The sequence below is a fragment of the Drosophila albomicans genome, chromosome 3 (genome assembly GCF_009650485.2).
Source record: "Drosophila albomicans strain 15112-1751.03 chromosome 3, ASM965048v2, whole genome shotgun sequence".
Lineage (NCBI taxonomy): Eukaryota > Metazoa > Arthropoda > Insecta > Diptera > Drosophilidae > Drosophila > Drosophila albomicans.
In genome coordinates, this window is record NC_047629.2 from 1,108,707 (window position 1) to 1,126,978 (window position 18,272).

Genomic DNA, 18,272 nt, shown 5'->3' on the forward strand with positions numbered 1-18,272 from the left:
ATAGTTTTATTTTTATTAATATCTCAAAAATATATTTCATCAACTTTCGTGACTCTGCTTAGATACAGAGTCTCATAAAAAGTTACTCTATTTTATAAAATAATTTTTGATTATCATTAATACGAGAAAACTCTCATCTGTCTCATAATTTGAAAGGTTGTTTTTAAAAAACATAGTATGTAATGAGTAATATGCAAACAGTTTAAGCAGTTTAAAGTTTAAACAGATTCTAAACTTAAGATTCAAGTTATACAATAATGAAACAAATAGAATTCGTATCATTCAATGATTTCTTCAATGCCTAATAGATTTTAATACCAAACCAAATCGTATCTGATATGAAACAGAAGCTATATAGCAAATGGGAGCACCAATAATCGGGTTATACTTATGTATTTAAGAACTCTTTGATCCAATAAAAAAGTATTTAGAGAACGTTAACAAATTGTTGAAAGATTCTAAAGTAGTTTTCATATACCTAAACTAAATATTACTTAATTACAAACATATATATACTATACTATATTATGTATTGTACTACAACTACAACATCTACATATATCTATAGAATCTATATTGGAAACTGTTCAGATGCAAACGTAAGCAATGTGTATTAATAATTGTTTTCGAAAAACATTCCCAACCAAATAAAGACAAAGTTATTTAGTTAGATCTGTGTCAGATCCGATGATCCATTTTTGTTCTTTGCTTCCTGTTGCTCCTTTCTTTTTAGGCATTTATTAAATACCTTGGCGAAACTGTACGGCAAATCAGCCCGACAATTGAGATTGCCCAACTTATGCAGTGCTCCGAAGTCCTTGCAATTGATCAGATCATCGCCATTGCAATCTTGGCCATATTTATGCATATAATTTTGAATCGTATTCGCGGCACAGTACGGATCATTCACGCAGTTGATAAAAGCTGCTCTTGATAACATAAACTAAGGATAAGGATTGATTGATAGCTGAATGAACTTACCATCCACGGACAGAGAAGTGTCGTTGGGCAGCGTCAACTGGCCTGACTCGATCCAGAAGCCCAAGGTAATCCGAAAGATGCCACACGCCCCATTCACACAAATCTTTGAGGCATTGCAACCGGTCTGCGTCTCGCATAGACACTCCAGGCAGTCTTCCGTGACGGGTTTGTTAACAACTAAGCGAAAATACATTGGAAGAGGGTGCAGAGGAAGTTGTTGTTGTTTAGCACATTCTATTGAAATCGTCGAATTCAATTGAAATCGATATACTTAGTATATAAACTAGCGAGTACTGCACCGAAGCCGATTCACATTATCATAATAATAGACTAGATAATGTGTCTAGCAATAATTATCTCACTCTGCCGCCGCACAGTGGTACGCAATGCAATAAACTAAGATTAAATTAAATTTAATTTTCATAAAATTGCTAAACTAATTAAGTATTTCAATCTAAAAGAAATTAAATGAAACATGTAAGAAAGCTACAGTCAAGTCTATCAAAGTGGAACATTTTGGTAATATACCAAAAAAAGGTACCGAATAAATACTAAAATATATGATATTGCATTGCACTGTATTAAAAATATACCACAGAGTACCAAATATACCAGGTTGTCGACCAAAGGTACCAAGATTCGACAGCAGCAGACAGACTGGTTAAAACTTTATGGAGATCAATACTTTTGCCTTTTACATATGATACATCTCCTGTAGTCATAAAGCAATAATAATCTTCTAGGGTTAAATAATATTTAACATAAAAAAAAATAAATAATATCGAAAAATTAAATAATTTATTTTGTGAAAAAAAAGTATAATACAACATAAAAATAACTAATATTATATAAAGTTGTAATTAAAAAGGTTTAAATTAAATCCAATAAACAAATTTTTCGCGATAGAAAATCTAATTTGTAAAATCCCTTACCATCCTGTGCTGCTGCTCCTCTCCAAATACATAGGAAACTCCACAATCCAAGGAAACTAAACAACAAAATGGGATGATAAGCAACCATATTGATCAACTTTTGATTAACCGAACTCGATTTTTGAAAAGCTCCGAGATGCAGCCTTCCCTATGCTGGAAGCACAACTGAGCCAAGTAAACAGATGTTAAGATTTTAAATGCAGCACTAACTGGAAATGCGGAACTTCATATACTACTTAGTAGTGTTAGTAGTGAAAACTATATTCTATGCAGCCAATCGAGCGTACTTTCCTAGAATAAATAAAAACTATTAAATCTAATTAATTCAAGCCAGTTGTTTTTGCTCTTGTTGTTGTTTCTGCTGCTGCTGCTTCTCTTCTTCCTCACGTTGCACTTGCTTGATGCACTTTTTGAAGGTGTGCTCATAATTGAAGGGCATATGCTTGCGACAACTGAATGGGCCCATGTAGTGAATGGCATTATAGTCCAGGCAATCCTCCTTGTCATCATTATTGCAGTCCTGGCCATACTTAACCATATAGTTCTGCAAGGAATCCGCCGCACAATGTGGATCATTTGCACAGTTTATGAATGCTGTGGAAATTCCATAAGTACATATGTATATTTAATATCGCAATTATTACAAGCCATTAACAAATTATTATTAAATGCAAATATAATTCTAGGTATTTTCCCTACTTACAGCTTTCTGATAAGGGCGATTCTCCGGCCAGCGTCAAGCGTCCACAATCGACCCACTGATCCCAGGTGAGTCGAAAGATTCCACATGCTCCATTCACACAAATCGCAGTATCATTGCAACCACTTAATGCCTCACACATGCAGGTCAAGCAGGATTCTGTGATGGGTTTCTTATCCACAGAATACGCAAATATTGCAGATAAAACTAAGCAGCCACTCAACATAAAGCTTAAGTTTCTCAACATTTTAAATTTAGTTTTTGTAAGCACTTGTATTAGATTCGATATGTTCAACAGTTTCAAAGCAACTGAAAGTTTTCCACGTTTGTTTATTCATTTTTATTCGCTGTCGCAAACGGAAACAAGCTTGTCTATTTCTATAGTTAGTTAATAGTGTGCGATCCGGGGAATTACATCGTACAAATTATTTAACCGGTTTAAATTAATGCTGTCTAACATTGACAAAGCAAATGACTTTGTAAAAACGATTTATTTCCGATTTAACCGTTTGAACAAGTGCGATTAACAATACTTAAATTAAGCTTGAAAGCAAATAAAATTAAAAACATTATCTGACTTAGAAGGGACCATCTGGTTTTTTTACTCAAATCCTTGATCCTCGTAATTCTCAATGCATTCCTCGAATGTGCTTTGATAATTATAGGGTAGATCCCCCTTGCAACTGTAGGCACCCAGCTTATGTATTCTCGCATAGTCAAGACAATCCATTTCACCATCATCATTGCAATCCTGATTGAACTGTTTCATGTAATTCTGGACAGTGTTTGCTGCACAATGTGGATCGTTGGCGCAGTGGATAAACGCATGCTCTGACTCAGGAAGTTCCCCATTAATTGTGAGTTTTCCGGCATCCACCCAATAGGCCCAAGTTATGCGAAAGATGCCACAAGCGCCCTTCTCTGGATTGATGCAAATGGCAGTTGCATTGCATCCACTGATTGCTTCACAGATGCAGTTTAGGCACAATTCAGTGACGGGTTTATCAAGCACATGACCTTGGAAATAGTTATTTGATTAGACCCGAGATGAATTAAAGTCAAATTTAAACTTACCCTGCCCACTCACCAAACTTGGCCACAAAATGCAAACAAAGCAAATGAAAAAAAGCCCAGATATTTGCATTTTAGCAACTAGATAATTCAAAGCACGTTCTAGCAGCTTCACAATTGAAACGTAAATGCAACTAAACTCAAGTTGTTCAGTTGAACGCAGCTCGGAAAGATTTGTTATACCGGTTTCTGGGGAAAATGCGACAGTTTAAAAAATATTGTAAGCAGACCTATTTCTAGCACCTCGTCTTCTAACTGAAGCGTCATATTAACGGCAATAAAATAACATTAAATTAATACTACAATTTTCTTCAATATCAAATTTAATCTTAAGCATATTAAAATCTATATATACAAATCTAAATCTATACACATACATACACATGTATATTCTAAGCCCATATATTACTTCTGAAGAACATAATTTAAAGTGCTTTGAAAACGTTATTTTACTCGCGTGGCACTTGTTCCGCGGCTGTAGCAAAAGCTTTTAGTGGTGACACAAACCTATCGCTTTCAAAAAGCAAACCGTTATAATCGTTAACCGTTATATACATATATTTCACATTTCTGATATATCCTACACATTAACGATACATAAAACATAAAGTTATTATTATTATTATTTTATATAAATAAACTAGCCAGACCAATTAAGCCCTTCAGGATGAAACATAAAGTGAAACAAGTAAGAAAGTTACAGTCGAGTGTGCTCGACTGTGAGATACCCGCTACCCATTTTTAATAAAGGCAAAATATTGCGGTATCATTTTGAAAATATACCGAAAATACTAAAAAATACTAAAAATATACCAAATAATATGTTTGGTATATCAATATAGTACACCATGCAAAATATACCATAGACGGCACAATATACCAGATGGTCAGCCAAAACAACTGAGACCCCTAGTAAGTAGGCGTTTTTGCCCATACAAAAGTATTTCTTTAATAACTTCGACAATTTTTATCTGATCGCAACCAAATTTTTAGGAATCATAACTACTTTAGTATTTATTATATATACCAAAATTCGCAGCTCTAGCTTTAAAATTACGCTTGTTATTCGTTTTTTTTGATTTGCGGGGGCGGAAGTGGGCGTGGCAAAAATTTGAAACAAACTTGATCTGCGTGCAAACATAACAAATGCTGTCGAAAAAAAATTATAGCTCTATCTCTTATAGTCTCTGACATCTAGGTGTTCATACGGACAGACGGACAGACGGACGGACGGACGGACGGACGGACGGACAGACGGACATGGCTATATCGTCTCGGCTGTTGACGCTGATCAAGAATATATATACTTTATAGGGTCGGAGATGCCTCCTTCTACCTGTTACATACATTTCCTGCCGGCACAAAGTTATAATACCCTTCTACCCTATGGGTAGCGGGTATAAAAAGTTAATCAGAGTAATAAACTTTATCTTGGATAATACATTTATTACAGCACGTTGATCCCTGTTTAACTGGTCCATGTATTCGGGGTGAAGTGATGTAAAAATGTTGGAGCATTAAAACAAATTCATGTATTAAAACAAGCTTACCACTAATAAAAATTGTGTGTTTAAGATTCACATAAACAGCTGCGAATTTCCAGTCCAAATTCCATACCCTCAAACCGAATAAATCAACTAACATATATTTAGTAATACATACATATACATATTTAATAATCGATATAACTGAGAAATCATATTATACGATGAGAAATTTTATTTTATTGAGTGAAAACAAATGTCGGATGCCTCAGAATCAAACGCACTTGACTAACAGCTTTTATCTTGTTATAGGTCACTTCAAAACGGGATTTTTGAATTCTAAAATCTTGTTAATATGCGAATATGTAGAAAATAGATTATATAACCGGTTTAAATAATTACATTTAGATAGTTATGTAATTACCCAACGTTAAAAATTTTATTTCTATGTTAGGACTTTATAATCGATTAGCAAAAGATTTTCCACACAGCAGAAATTTATTGCTGGTTTTATTTTAAGACAATTAGCGCAAAGAACAAGTTTGCAAATTATCTAGATATTCCACATTAATTTTTATACTTAAAAACAATTCCAATAATATTAATAATTCGTTATTGTTTTCACTCGAATCCCTGTTCCTGATAATTCACAATGCACTCCTCAAACTTGCTCTGGTAAAAGTACGGCAACTCCCCCTCACAACTAAAGCCGCCCAACATGTGAATTCTCGCATAATCATGACAATCCATTTCGCCATCGCCATTGCAATCCTGATTGAATTGATGCATGTAATTCTGGATTGTGTCGGCTGCACAATGCGGATCATTTGCACAGTTGATGAAAGCATGTTCCGTGTCGGGATGTTCCCCATTGATTGTTAATTTTCCGGCATCCACCCAATAGTCGTTGGTAATGCGAAAGATCCCACAGGTGCCAATCTTTGGATTGATACAAATGGCAGTAGCATTGCATTCAGAGAGCGCTTCACAGAGGCAGTTAAGACAGAGTTCCGTGACAGGTTTATCTAGCACATAGCCTGGTAATCCGAAATCCGATTAAATTCATTTTTGAATTACATTTATGTTTAACTTAAGCTCACCATTTCCATTACCAAGCACTGCACTTGGTAAACAAACACAAATGCAAAGAAACCAAACGAAAAATAGCCCAGGCATTTTCATTTTAACTAGACCAGCCAGAGCACGTTGGAATAACTTCAGCACTAGAACGCAAATGCAACTACCTGAGACCGGTAAGTCGATCATAGCGCGAAAAGATCTGTAATACTGGTTTATAGGGCACCAGCGACACATCGGAAATAGAGGGAAGTGTTAATAGCAATCAAACAAAACTGCATGAGATCCATCTAATCAATGCAGCTACTCGTAACAAATTTATTGAGACCGCACATACATTACCAGGGTATTTAATTGTCATCATCTTTGCAGCAAATAGCAAAAGCTTTTAGCAAAGACATGAACCCAAACAATGAGTTACAATTCCTTACTTTTCAAACGTAATTTTATTAAATTATCAAATACGTGTTATTTTATTTTCAATATATTTCGATTGTTAATAGTTTAAAATCGATTTTGCACAATTCAAATGATTCAATATAAGCTCCAACTCAAAACTGCATATAAATAATTAATATATATAGAGCTAAGCGATTAGAATGAACCGCGAACATCCAGACCCGAGAAGGTTGCTAGGCACTGATCGAGAGTATTCTTATACTGATAGCTCAATTCGCCCTTGCACCCGTAACCACCCAGCTTGTGAATAGAAGCATAATCATAGCAATCGACGCCGCCATCTCCATTGCAATCCTGACCGAACTTGGTCATGTAATTCTGAATCGTGTTCGCAGCACAGATTGGATCGTTCACACAGTTGGCAAAGGCTGAACATATTAAAAAAAAAGCAGATAAATATTAAAATAAAGATATTAAGTATTTATTCTTATAAAAATATATTTACCCTCCTCAGATTGTGGACTATCGTTGCCCAGGGTCAACTTGCCGCCATCCGCCCAGTAGGCCCAGGTGATGCGAAACAGTCCACAGACGCCGCCGCCGCAATAATGTGTCTGATTGCAGCCGCTGATGGCCTCGCAGATGCACCCAAGGCATACATCAGTCACAGGCTTATCTGTAATGAGGAGCAACAAGTCGGGTCATATAATAATATGCGTAATACACGTACGTAACGTATAGAACTTTTGCGTAGCCTGATAAGACATTTGATTAAATGACCTATAAATTCACGACTACGATGACGATTCAATGCGAAGCACACGAGACAAGCTTTTGAGTATTTCCAGAACCTCAACAAAACTGGAATTTTGTCTCACATATTTGACTACACATGTCATTATTTTAATTTGGATTTGGAAATAATATTTTAATTGTAAACAAACAAATAAAAATGTGTGAGATGTAAGTCGAGCCAATAAAGTATAACATATGAATATTTTTAAAGATAATACTAAATTAAATACGAAAAAAAAACATTAAAAAAAGTATTATTGAAACCCATTCTGATGCGTGTACGCCCATGAACCTTAAGATCCGTTCCGTTCCGTTGTATAGCATCTGTCATCTCACAGCCAACGCCGAACTAGTTTTGCAACTTTCAATGGCAACATTGAGGCTTCTACATTTTATAAGATTTCTGTATTTTGATACCCTGTGTTCACATAATGGAGAGTCTGTCTGTATTTATGGTATTTTCGATTTAACAAGGAGGTAGTAATTAAATTTATTACAAAGAAATCGTATTCCGGTATGCTGTAATTTTATAAATACATTAAACTTCCTTTAAATTAAACGGAGTAATCATTTAAAATGTAAGTTATTATTTATATTTATACCAACTATTATTCTGTCATTTAATTTTACGCAACTTAAATACGGGGTATCTGTTGGATGTAGCATTTTAAATGTCTTGGTAGTGTTCGATGAGTCAATTTTGTGTTATCAAAGCCCACGGATTCAAGCGAATCGCCATATTCTCTTCTTATTTTAACTGCTTCTCAATTTTTGTTTTTTTATGTTTCTCCAAGGTTACATCAAGGTGCACGACAATGTTTCTTTTTAAGTGGAAAAATTAATTTTAACACTAAAAAACAATATTTGTATGCAAAACGCAAATCGAACCGGCTTGTCAAATGCCCAACTTGATGGATGTACTCTGGACGTTTCTGTTTGGAATATGATTATATTCATATTTCTGTAATACTTTCTACACTAAGCAAAATTGTATATTAAAAAGCAATTCCAACTTATTCTCAATTTTAATTTTTTAACGAAAAATATTAAAAAGCAATTTCGACTTCTTTTCACACTCAAGATATTAATACACAATTTACAATTTCTTTTCAATTTTATTGTTAATTTAAGAATATCGACTGTTTGTTTTTTTTTTTCGCCTTCCCTTTATTTTCTATTCGCCCACGCCCGAAGCTTGATTGGACTTCTCTTTGTCTTATATTCTTTTATCTTAGAGTTCAACAAACTACACATCTTTTTGCCATTAATTGGGTCGAAATTTGAATTATCAATCTATTAACTAATTAGCTGATATATGAAATAATAGTTGGGGAACTACGATGACTAACTGATCACTTTAATAATTATCAATCAATTAGCAAATTTATTTAAAAAAAAAAAAAAAAAGAATACTATAAACAAAAACTATTCCTGAAAACTAGCAAGATCAGATAATAGTTGTCACGAAGGGTATGTCGCAGAGTACGTCATTCGAAATTAGGGGTATTTTTCAATGATCAGTGTCACACAACATATCCGTGAATTTTCCCCGGATTTAATAAGAATTTCACCCAAACAATAGTAATAATATATTTATCGCAGATAGAAATTCACGAAGTGTAGTTCTAGTATTATGTACTATATAGATTCACTATCAGGTTTTAGTTTAAGCCATTTGCGTAATCTTAACTTAATCGATGATATAAATTGTTTATTTAATAATGCGATTAATTCATGGCAATTGAACAAATTTATTCAATTTGTTTAAACGCAAAAAAAAACTATTTATTTCGCTTAGTTCCGCTTCGTGAGATATCGGAAGTGCATAGCAAATGCCCGTGTAAATAATGGGAATCTCAGCCTGTCAATGCCCCTAAACATCATTATGTTACGAGCACCACCTCAATAACAATAGTCAATTAAATGAATTACTGAAACCCACTATATTTGTATAACACCTAACACCTAACGCATCGTAAGAATTGTCTAAAAATGGAATTTCCCATATGCTCGGTTAAAATGGCTCAATAAAAGAATCTTGTATTCGCTCGATTGCTAATTAATGTTAATTAAATGCACGAATCTGGTGGACAGGTATTTCCATTTCGCATTTGAAACAAATTTGACAAATTGTATGACGGAATCTCTGACAATGAAATTCACTTATTCCAAATGTTTCACTTACTTTGAGCTTGTATCAGCACCGCAAATCCCAGACAGAGAATGGCACCAAACGCCAAAGTGCAGCTCAATTTGTTGGATGCCATTGAAAATGTATTGATGACAGCTTCAATATAATTTGTTAATAAATTTCTAGAGAAATGCAACAACGCGATGAGAAAAACACTTTGATGAGACAACTATTTCTCAGTTGAACCAAACGCTTTCGCGATTCGCGAGTAACTAAGCTTCAGTTCGAATAACAATGCTCTTATGTCGAGCTCAAGCTTTCGCTCAAACGAATAACTATGGACACGAACTTCAGCGAGCTTACAAGCACAGAAAAGCACGACAAAAAGAGATGGGGATAGTGGTTGCTTGAGTTTTATTAAATTTGCATCGAGTTATTGGTTGATGGGTACAAAATGCTTAGATCTTGTTAAAGGCAGCAATATCGACGGACTGAACAAAGTCCTCGAACTCCTCGATCTTCTCCTGCAGCAAATCGATGGAGACCTTGTCGTCTTCAATGACACACATAATCTGCAGCTTGTTGATGCCGTAGCCGACGGGCACCAATTTGGATGCACCCCAGAGCAGACCGTCCATCTCGATGGTGCGCACATTGTTCTCCATCTCCTTCATGTCGGTCTCATCATCCCATGGCTTCACGTCCAACAGTACAGACGACTTGGCAATCAGGGCGGGTTTCTTTGACTTCTTGGCAGCGTAGGCAGCAACACGTTCCGCCTTTAGACGCTCGGCTTCCTCATCCTCCTCATCATCGGAGCCAAATAGATCGACATCATCGTCATCGTCAGCAGCTGGCTTAGCTGGAGCAGCAGCCACTGTGGTCTTGCCACCAGCCAATTGGGGCAGAGCAGAACCGCCCCAGGCAGAACGCTCGCCGGCTTCGAAGGAGGCGATGTGACGGTACCAGCGTGCAATATGTGCGTATTCACCAGCTGGTGCCTTGGCCAACGCTTCGAACACGGACAAATCGGCTTTGGAGGGCGAGTAGCTACAAATTAGAAAAGAAAAAATAAATACAATTTATATATAGAGCTTACTTCACATGCCGACGTGGTTTCTGCACATAACCTCACATCGAGTGGCGCATGGTGATAATGCTTACCCGCTGATGTAGCTGTTGTCGGCCAAGAAGTTGTTCAGCTCCTTGAGTCCTTGTGGAGTCTTGACATCACCGAAAGCCATTTTAATGCGTTTACTGTTATTAAATTCGCTTTAAAACAATTTGTACCGTGCGCCGTGCTGCGTCTACGATGGGAAAGTCTGTGGAAAAGAGCTTCGGACCAACGTGACCGCAACTTGAATTTCAAACTGCACTTTCTAGTGCGTCAAAATATACCAAAAATGTTTCACGTCTGGTTTCATTTTTTTATTTTTTTTTTTTTTTTTTTTTTGTATGATATATTTATTCAAAAATGTGAGTAGTAAACCATTTTGTGATTGCTATTTTTTTTTATTAGTGATTTAAAAACGCGAATCTAATCAAAAATTATTTGCACGTTTGAAAAAAAAATAATACCAAACTTCTCGAAGGAAGTCACCCATCTCTAATAATTGTGTGACCAAGACGTTTTATGAATTATTTCAAAAATGAGACAGTATATTCATATTTGCAACAGAATGTTATTTTTCGCAATTGAAGCGGCGGCCACGCTACTCAGTAGTTAAATTGGCTTAATTCGAGAAATTACATATACCAAAATATGTTGCAAAACAATTAAAAGACAATAAACATAGTAAATGAAGGCTAACTCCAGAGTCTGCAGAGACGTGTAATTCAAAAAACTGCTTCAATTGGCAATTGTAGTAGCTCATCAGGCACGGGAAGCACCCTGTGCGTGACGCAGTTACACAACGCAAAGAGAACACAAAATTCTCAGTCTGGACGATTAGGCCTCGAGGGGGGCAACGATTGGGGCGCAGATACAACAAAACGGCAAGAACAACAGTCTATTGGAGCTGTGCAGGCGCTTCGAAGAAGGTACGTTTAGTGGTACGACAGACCCGATTGCTATTTATAGCAATCATGCGAGCGGCTATTGATTTGTCTTCGGGTTTCATTTAAATATCAGTTCAGGGTCGCGGTGCACATGCAGTGATTTCACTTTCATTCTGGCAACACTTCTAATATTCTTCGATCAGTGTTGTCATCATGGTTGTGACCGCATCAACATGCCGCACGGAGACGGTTTTCGACTACAGTTGGAAGCATGTGGTTAGCGCCTACTGGAATCGATATCCAAATCCGTCCAGGTGAGTACAATTTGCTTATCTTATCAACTACAATCATAATACCATATCATGTCATAGCACTCATGTTTTAACCGAAGACACAATTAAGCGGGAGGTGCGGGATGGAAAGTTATACTCACGTCGCTTGCTTTCGAAGACAAATCCTGTGCCCAAGTGGGGGGCGCGGTTCTACAACAATGTGCCGGTCAAGATTGTTGAGGACTCTGTGCTGGATCCAGTGAAAAAAACATTTACGACATTTACCCGTAATTTGGGAATGAAAAAAATAATGGTAAGTGAACTTTGGAACACAGGGTGATTCGTGCACGGCTCATATCTTTTGTTGCCCATCATCATGATCATCGATTTTGGATTTTGCAGAAAGTTGACGAAATTGTGGTGTACAGCGAGCAGAAGGACGGACGCACTTTGGCTGTACGACGAGCGTACATCAGTTCTCAAGTTTTTGGCTTCTCTCGTGCGATTCGCGCCTTTGGCATTGAACGCTTCAAGGCAAACGGCAACAAAGCGTCCAGTGGCTTCAACTACGTGTTGCGTCGCATGTTCCCACAGCATCAGATGGCGGCAACGTCAACGCCAACGACAACATCCCAACAGAGCACACAACCAGCCGTAACAACATCAGCATCGACTCAATATGGTGACATGGCTGTGGCAGTTAATCATAGCAGCACTAATAGCAACAGCAGCTGTAGCAAAACGGAGGCACTGAAAAGAACAGCGAAAATCGGTTACGAGTTTTGCAAGTGTCATGCTAGTAAAATTACACAACTGTTCTCCGTGAGAAATTAAGCTGTCATTGAAGTGGATTGTTGGAATGCTGCTGGTTCTATGCTTCTGTTGACGTTTTAACTGTGCCAAGCGGCCGTATATACATGTATTCCAAAATACTATACAATTTGATGCATTTCATTCCGTGTGTTGAGTTGTTGGACGGACGGACGAAAGGAAGCGGAGCAAGCACAATGCTCAGCACATATGTAGATGTAATCACAGAAAAAATGTCATTAATTTTAGATCGTAATATGAGTACCAATTTCATAGCAACACACGCGTGTAAAAATTTGGTTTTTATGTAACATACTGTAAATACATACATATATTTTATAAAAAATATATATACATATAATAATTTGTAGGATAAAGCATGATAATATATAATGGTCATTATAACCTAATAAATAATTATTACTGGGTTAAAAACGGAACTAAAACTAAATCATTTGTTTTGGATACAGTCTTCATCAAATCGGCAGTTGTGCCGCCTTTTCGGAACAAAGTAGCCAGGTGTTCGTTTAGAATTGGCGCGAAAAATTTTGTTTACATTTTTGAAAATCTGCGTCGAACTATACCGATAGCAGATAAAAGTGATCGATAAGCCGGCAAATACTAATGGTTGTAATATACCAAAGAATTTTCTAGAGCCTGCATATAAAATCTTCGAAAAGGCTTAGGGGATTTTTTTTTACAAAATAAAAAAGTGTTTTAATTTAAAACTAAATATGTTGGATGATTTTTAAAAATCTCACCGTTCTTAGCATAAATAAAGAGTGACCAAAGTCATTGTAAATGTTGGGCGATTCGGGTTGGTATTTTTCGTGGTAATAAGGTAGTATATTTGGAAACTAATCGTAGCGCTGTCCCAACGCCACTTTTTCCCGCTGTCGGTACACTCACTCACACAGACGCAACAACGCACAACGCTCGTGTAAAATAATTTGGAAAACTCAATAATTTATAATTAAACCAACAAAAAGCAATCTTGCGACATTATAAATATGTCGAAAGCTGAAACAGCTACAGTGGAAGCCACCGAGGAAAACTCGGTAAGTCTATATTCTGCGAATTAAAAAGCTGCAAATTTTCCAGCACAAAGCCTGCAAAAAAGACGCCGCATGCCGCTTGCGGCAATTATGCAGATGTTAAATGAGAAATTAAAACAAATACAAATTTTACAGAATGAGACTACCTCGGAGGCGGCAACCAGCTCCTCTGGAGAAAAGGAGGCCGAGTTTGATAACAAAATTGAAGCCGATCGCAGCAAACGCTTTGATTTTCTGCTAAAGCAAACAGAAATTTTTACGCATTTCATGACAAACAGCACAAAGAGTCCCACGAAGCCAAAGGGACGCCCCAAGAAGATCAAGGACAAAGACAAGGATAAGGATGTTGCTGAGTAAGTCGATTTAAAAGATAATGCATAAGTAATCCTACAATGTATCATCTCATAATAGTCATCGTCATCGAAAAACTGAGCAGGAGGAGGACGAAGAGCTACTCGCCGAAGACTCCACGACGAAAGAGATCATTCGCTTTGATGCATCGCCAGCATATATTAAGAGCGGCGAAATGCGAGACTATCAGATTCGCGGCCTCAACTGGATGATCTCGCTTTATGAAAACGGAATCAACGGAATTCTGGCTGATGAAATGGGTCTGGGTAAAACGCTGCAGACCATCTCATTGCTGGGCTACCTCAAGCACTTCAAGTAATTTAAATTACTACAGCCATTTTATTAGTTTTAATATGTCATCTTGCCCTTAGAAATCAGGCTGGTCCGCACATTGTTATTGTGCCCAAGTCAACGCTGCAGAATTGGGTTAACGAGTTCAAGAAGTGGTGTCCCTCGCTGCACGCAGTTTGTCTCATTGGTGACGCTGATGCACGTACCACTTTTATACGCGATGTGCTGCTGCCCGGCGAGTGGGATGTGTGCGTCACTTCATACGAGATGTGCATTCGCGAAAAGTCCGTGTTTAAGAAGTTTAACTGGCGCTACATGATCATCGATGAGGCGCATCGCATCAAGAACGAAAAATCCAAACTCTCGGAGATATTGCGTGAATTCAAAACGGCAAATCGTCTGCTTATCACCGGAACGCCGCTGCAAAATAATTTGCATGAATTGTGGGCACTGCTTAACTTTTTGCTGCCCGATGTATTCAACTCTGCAGAGGACTTCGATGAATGGTTCAACACAAACACTTGCCTGGGGGATGATGCGCTTGTGACTCGTCTGCATGCTGTGCTTAAACCTTTTCTGCTGCGTCGTTTAAAGGCCGAGGTGGAGAAGCGTCTTAAGCCCAAAAAGGAACTGAAAATCTTTGTAGGCTTGTCCAGAATGCAGCGCGATTGGTACACCAAGGTGTTGCTTAAGGATATTGACATCGTCAACGGAGCTGGCAAAGTGGAAAAGATGCGATTGCAGAACATTTTGATGCAGCTACGCAAGTGTACCAATCATCCATATCTGTTCGATGGCGCCGAGCCGGGTCCACCATACACAACTGATACGCATTTGGTGTTCAATTCTGGCAAGATGGCCATTCTGGACAAATTGTTGCCGAAGCTGCAGGAACAGGGATCGCGTGTGCTAATTTTCTCGCAGATGACACGCATGTTGGACATATTGGAGGATTATTGTCATTGGCGTAATTTTAATTATTGCCGCTTAGATGGTCAGACGCCGCACGAGGATCGTAATCGTCAGATCCAAGAGTATAACATGGAGAACAGCACGAAATTTATATTCATGTTATCAACACGTGCTGGCGGTCTTGGCATCAATTTGGCGACCGCCGATGTGGTCATCATTTATGACTCTGACTGGAATCCACAAATGGATCTGCAGGCTATGGATCGTGCCCATCGTATTGGCCAAAAGAAGCAAGTGCGAGTGTTCCGTTTGATCACAGAAAGCACCGTCGAGGAGAAGATCGTGGAGCGTGCCGAAGTGAAGTTGCGACTGGATAAAATGGTCATTCAAGGCGGTCGTCTTGTTGACAATCGTGCCCAGCTCAACAAGGACGAAATGCTTAACATTATTCGCTTCGGCGCCAATCAAGTCTTCAGCTCCAAGGAGACAGACATCACTGACGAAGACATCGATGTTATTCTCGAACGAGGCGAAGCGAAGACAGCTGAGCAAAAGGCACATCTGGACAGCATGGGCGAAAGTTCGTTGCGCACCTTCACCATGGACACCAACGGCGAGGCTGGCACATCTTCTGTCTACCAGTTCGAAGGCGAGGATTGGCGTGAAAAGCAAAAACTAAATGCTCTGGGCAACTGGATTGAACCACCCAAGCGTGAACGCAAAGCTAATTATGCTGTAGATGCTTATTTCCGAGAGGCGCTACGCGTGTCTGAGCCAAAGGCTCCGAAAGCTCCGCGTCCACCGAAACAGCCAATTGTTCAAGACTTTCAATTCTTTCCGCCTCGCCTCTTTGAGCTGCTAGATCAAGAGATTTATTACTTCCGCAAAACGGTCGGCTACAAGGTGCCCAAAAACACGGAGCTTGGCTCCGAGGCCAGCAAAGTACAGCGCGAGGAACAACGCAAAATTGACGAAGCCGAGCCGCTGTCTGACGACGAGATTGCCGAAAAAGAGACACTACTGTCACAAGGCTTCACCGCTTGGACTAAGCGAGATTTTAATCAGTTTATCAAGGCCAACGAGAAATATGGACGCGACGATATTGAGAATATTGCAAAGGATGTCGAGGGGAAGACACCCGAAGAGGTCATCGAATATAATGCGGTGTTCTGGGAACGCTGTACCGAACTGCAGGATATCGAACGCATCATGGGACAGATTGAACGTGGAGAGGGCAAAATTCAGCGAAGACTTTCAATCAAAAAGGCTCTCGATCAAAAGGTGCGTTTTATCAATTTAAGGGCAATTAATTTAAATATTTTTGTACTTATATTTAATTCTGTTTTTTTTTTTATCAGATGTCACGCTATCGAGCGCCATTCCATCAGCTGCGCCTGCAGTATGGCAATAATAAGGGCAAAAATTATACAGAAATCGAGGATCGCTTCTTGGTCTGCATGCTGCATAAGCTGGGCTTTGACAAGGAGAATGTATACGAGGAGCTACGCGCCGCCATACGGTAAGCTTTCTTGTTACGAGACTATATCATGAGACTAACAAATGTATATATATTTTTTTGATATAGTGCATCGCCACAGTTCCGTTTTGATTGGTTCATAAAATCGCGGACGGCGTTGGAGCTGCAGCGTCGTTGTAATACGCTGATCACTCTCATTGAACGCGAGAATCTCGAGCTGGAGGAGAAGGAGCGAGCCGAGAAGAAAAAGAAAACGCCCAAGACGTCTGGCAGTAGTAGCAGTACCAGCACTCCGGCCCCACCCCCGCAACCTAAAGCGAATCAGAAACGCAAGAGCGAAGTGGTTGCCACCAGCTCAAATGCTAAAAAGAAGAAGAAGTAAAGAGATGCAAATGATTAAGAAGTGAACTCATAAAGCAAAACAATGACGTCGCGAAAGACGAGAAGATAATAATAATAATGAGATATAATTAATAACACACTTTTCACATGAGATTCAGCTCCGTACAGCATTAGTTGGTATTCAAGCACATAACACCTTCAAACTTTCACACACACACTCAGAAACACAGTTTATATATTTAATGATCAAATGTGTTTGTAGCTTTTAGTTCATCCAGTTGCATCTCAGTGGGGCGCAATTATCCAAACAAAATCGATTTATTTTATTGCATACTATTATTAATACTATATACTAAATGCGCGCCGCTGTATTCTATTCCACTTAATTGTACTTCGTTTTTAAGTTCCAATATTATATGTACCGTATATGTATGAAAAGTAGTGCTACAAAACGAATACTTGGAGAATTACTCGTAACCAAATACAATTCTTATGATCAGTTTTAGTTTGGTAATGGATCAGTTAGTTGCACATTTAAATCCTTATCTACAGTATGTATACAAAAACATAAGAAGCATGTAGGGTCCTTCGGTATGATTAGGTCTTATTTTAGAGTCATTCATATCTCAAACAGAAGCTTTTCTTTTCGAAAATGCATTAAATAAAGTACACGGTGTTAATCTTTAAATTAAAATCGGGTTGCGTTGATCGTCAAATCCAGTCAAGTTCTAACCATAATTTTCAGTATTGGTATTTTGTTATTCATAGATTATGAATGTTTTAATGCAGGCGTAATTTACCTTTCATTGAATTTAATTTATAATTCACTTAGTAAAGGTTAATACTGCCAAAACAGCGTGACGTTACGGTCCAAAATAATTTAAAAATAATAATATTGTTTAATAAGTCGTTTCAGTTTAGTAGACCCATTCAAAATAAAAATTTAAAGCCTTTTGGACTGAATCAAAGTTAGAGCCAAAACAAGGAAATACAACTATTTTCCTCTGAGAACACAGAGACTATAATTTTCGACAGCATTTGTTATGTTTGCAGGCAGATCAAGTTTGTTTCAAATTTTTACCACCCCCACTGCCGCCCTTCCGCGATAAAAATCGAATAACAAGCGTAATTTTAACGCCAATAATAACTATAATCTATGTGATTCCTGAAAATTCGGTTGAGATCAGATAAAAA

At 38.0% G+C, this 18,272-nt stretch overlaps 8 protein-coding genes across 8 annotated transcripts; 2 read left to right on the forward strand and 6 right to left on the reverse strand.

Annotated features, from left to right (window-relative positions):
• Positions 1–4: 4 nt before the first annotated feature.
• On the reverse strand, positions 5–2,005 carry LOC117570519 (lysozyme 2). Its single transcript, XM_034252220.2, has 3 exons — positions 1,914–2,005; positions 982–1,158; positions 5–924 (listed from the first exon to the last, which is right to left on the reverse strand). Exons 1-3 carry the CDS (start codon positions 1,999–2,001, stop codon positions 668–670), a joined length of 522 nt encoding a protein of 173 aa, XP_034108111.1. The 5' UTR covers positions 2,002–2,005; the 3' UTR covers positions 5–667.
• A 222-nt stretch (positions 2,006–2,227) lies between these two features.
• On the reverse strand, positions 2,228–2,998 carry LOC117570520 (lysozyme). The gene is made up of 2 exons (XM_034252221.2): positions 2,617–2,998; positions 2,228–2,507 (listed from the first exon to the last, which is right to left on the reverse strand). Exons 1-2 carry the CDS (start codon positions 2,858–2,860, stop codon positions 2,239–2,241), a joined length of 513 nt encoding a protein of 170 aa, XP_034108112.1. The 5' UTR covers positions 2,861–2,998; the 3' UTR covers positions 2,228–2,238.
• Positions 2,999–3,089: 91 nt separating this feature from the next.
• Positions 3,090–3,819, reverse strand: LOC117570521 (invertebrate-type lysozyme 3-like). The gene is made up of 2 exons (XM_034252222.2): positions 3,688–3,819; positions 3,090–3,630 (listed from the first exon to the last, which is right to left on the reverse strand). The coding sequence occupies exons 1-2, from the start codon at positions 3,755–3,757 to the stop codon at positions 3,215–3,217; spliced, it is 486 nt and encodes a 161-aa protein (XP_034108113.1). The 5' UTR covers positions 3,758–3,819; the 3' UTR covers positions 3,090–3,214.
• Positions 3,820–5,579: 1,760 nt separating this feature from the next.
• Positions 5,580–6,408, reverse strand: LOC117568728 (invertebrate-type lysozyme 3-like). Its single transcript, XM_034249547.2, has 2 exons — positions 6,269–6,408; positions 5,580–6,205 (listed from the first exon to the last, which is right to left on the reverse strand). The coding sequence occupies exons 1-2, from the start codon at positions 6,348–6,350 to the stop codon at positions 5,790–5,792; spliced, it is 498 nt and encodes a 165-aa protein (XP_034105438.1). The 5' UTR covers positions 6,351–6,408; the 3' UTR covers positions 5,580–5,789.
• Positions 6,409–6,672: 264 nt separating this feature from the next.
• Positions 6,673–9,846, reverse strand: LOC117566405 (invertebrate-type lysozyme 3). Its single transcript, XM_034245918.2, has 3 exons — positions 9,625–9,846; positions 7,150–7,320; positions 6,673–7,072 (listed from the first exon to the last, which is right to left on the reverse strand). The coding sequence occupies exons 1-3, from the start codon at positions 9,704–9,706 to the stop codon at positions 6,840–6,842; spliced, it is 486 nt and encodes a 161-aa protein (XP_034101809.1). The 5' UTR covers positions 9,707–9,846; the 3' UTR covers positions 6,673–6,839.
• A 121-nt stretch (positions 9,847–9,967) lies between these two features.
• LOC117566404 (probable elongation factor 1-beta) lies at positions 9,968–10,912 on the reverse strand. Its single transcript, XM_034245917.2, has 2 exons — positions 10,735–10,912; positions 9,968–10,620 (listed from the first exon to the last, which is right to left on the reverse strand). The coding sequence occupies exons 1-2, from the start codon at positions 10,812–10,814 to the stop codon at positions 10,029–10,031; spliced, it is 672 nt and encodes a 223-aa protein (XP_034101808.1). The 5' UTR covers positions 10,815–10,912; the 3' UTR covers positions 9,968–10,028.
• Positions 10,913–11,278: 366 nt separating this feature from the next.
• LOC117566403 (protein preli-like) lies at positions 11,279–13,065 on the forward strand. Its single transcript, XM_034245916.2, has 4 exons — positions 11,279–11,610; positions 11,702–11,882; positions 11,940–12,153; positions 12,243–13,065. Exons 2-4 carry the CDS (start codon positions 11,782–11,784, stop codon positions 12,672–12,674), a joined length of 747 nt encoding a protein of 248 aa, XP_034101807.1. The 5' UTR covers positions 11,279–11,610; positions 11,702–11,781; the 3' UTR covers positions 12,675–13,065.
• A 473-nt stretch (positions 13,066–13,538) lies between these two features.
• On the forward strand, positions 13,539–17,534 carry LOC117566402 (chromatin-remodeling complex ATPase chain Iswi). Its single transcript, XM_034245915.2, has 6 exons — positions 13,539–13,708; positions 13,841–14,058; positions 14,117–14,371; positions 14,428–16,540; positions 16,618–16,778; positions 16,845–17,534. The coding sequence occupies exons 1-6, from the start codon at positions 13,661–13,663 to the stop codon at positions 17,116–17,118; spliced, it is 3,069 nt and encodes a 1,022-aa protein (XP_034101806.1). The 5' UTR covers positions 13,539–13,660; the 3' UTR covers positions 17,119–17,534.
• The last annotated feature ends 738 nt before the right edge of the window (positions 17,535–18,272 follow it).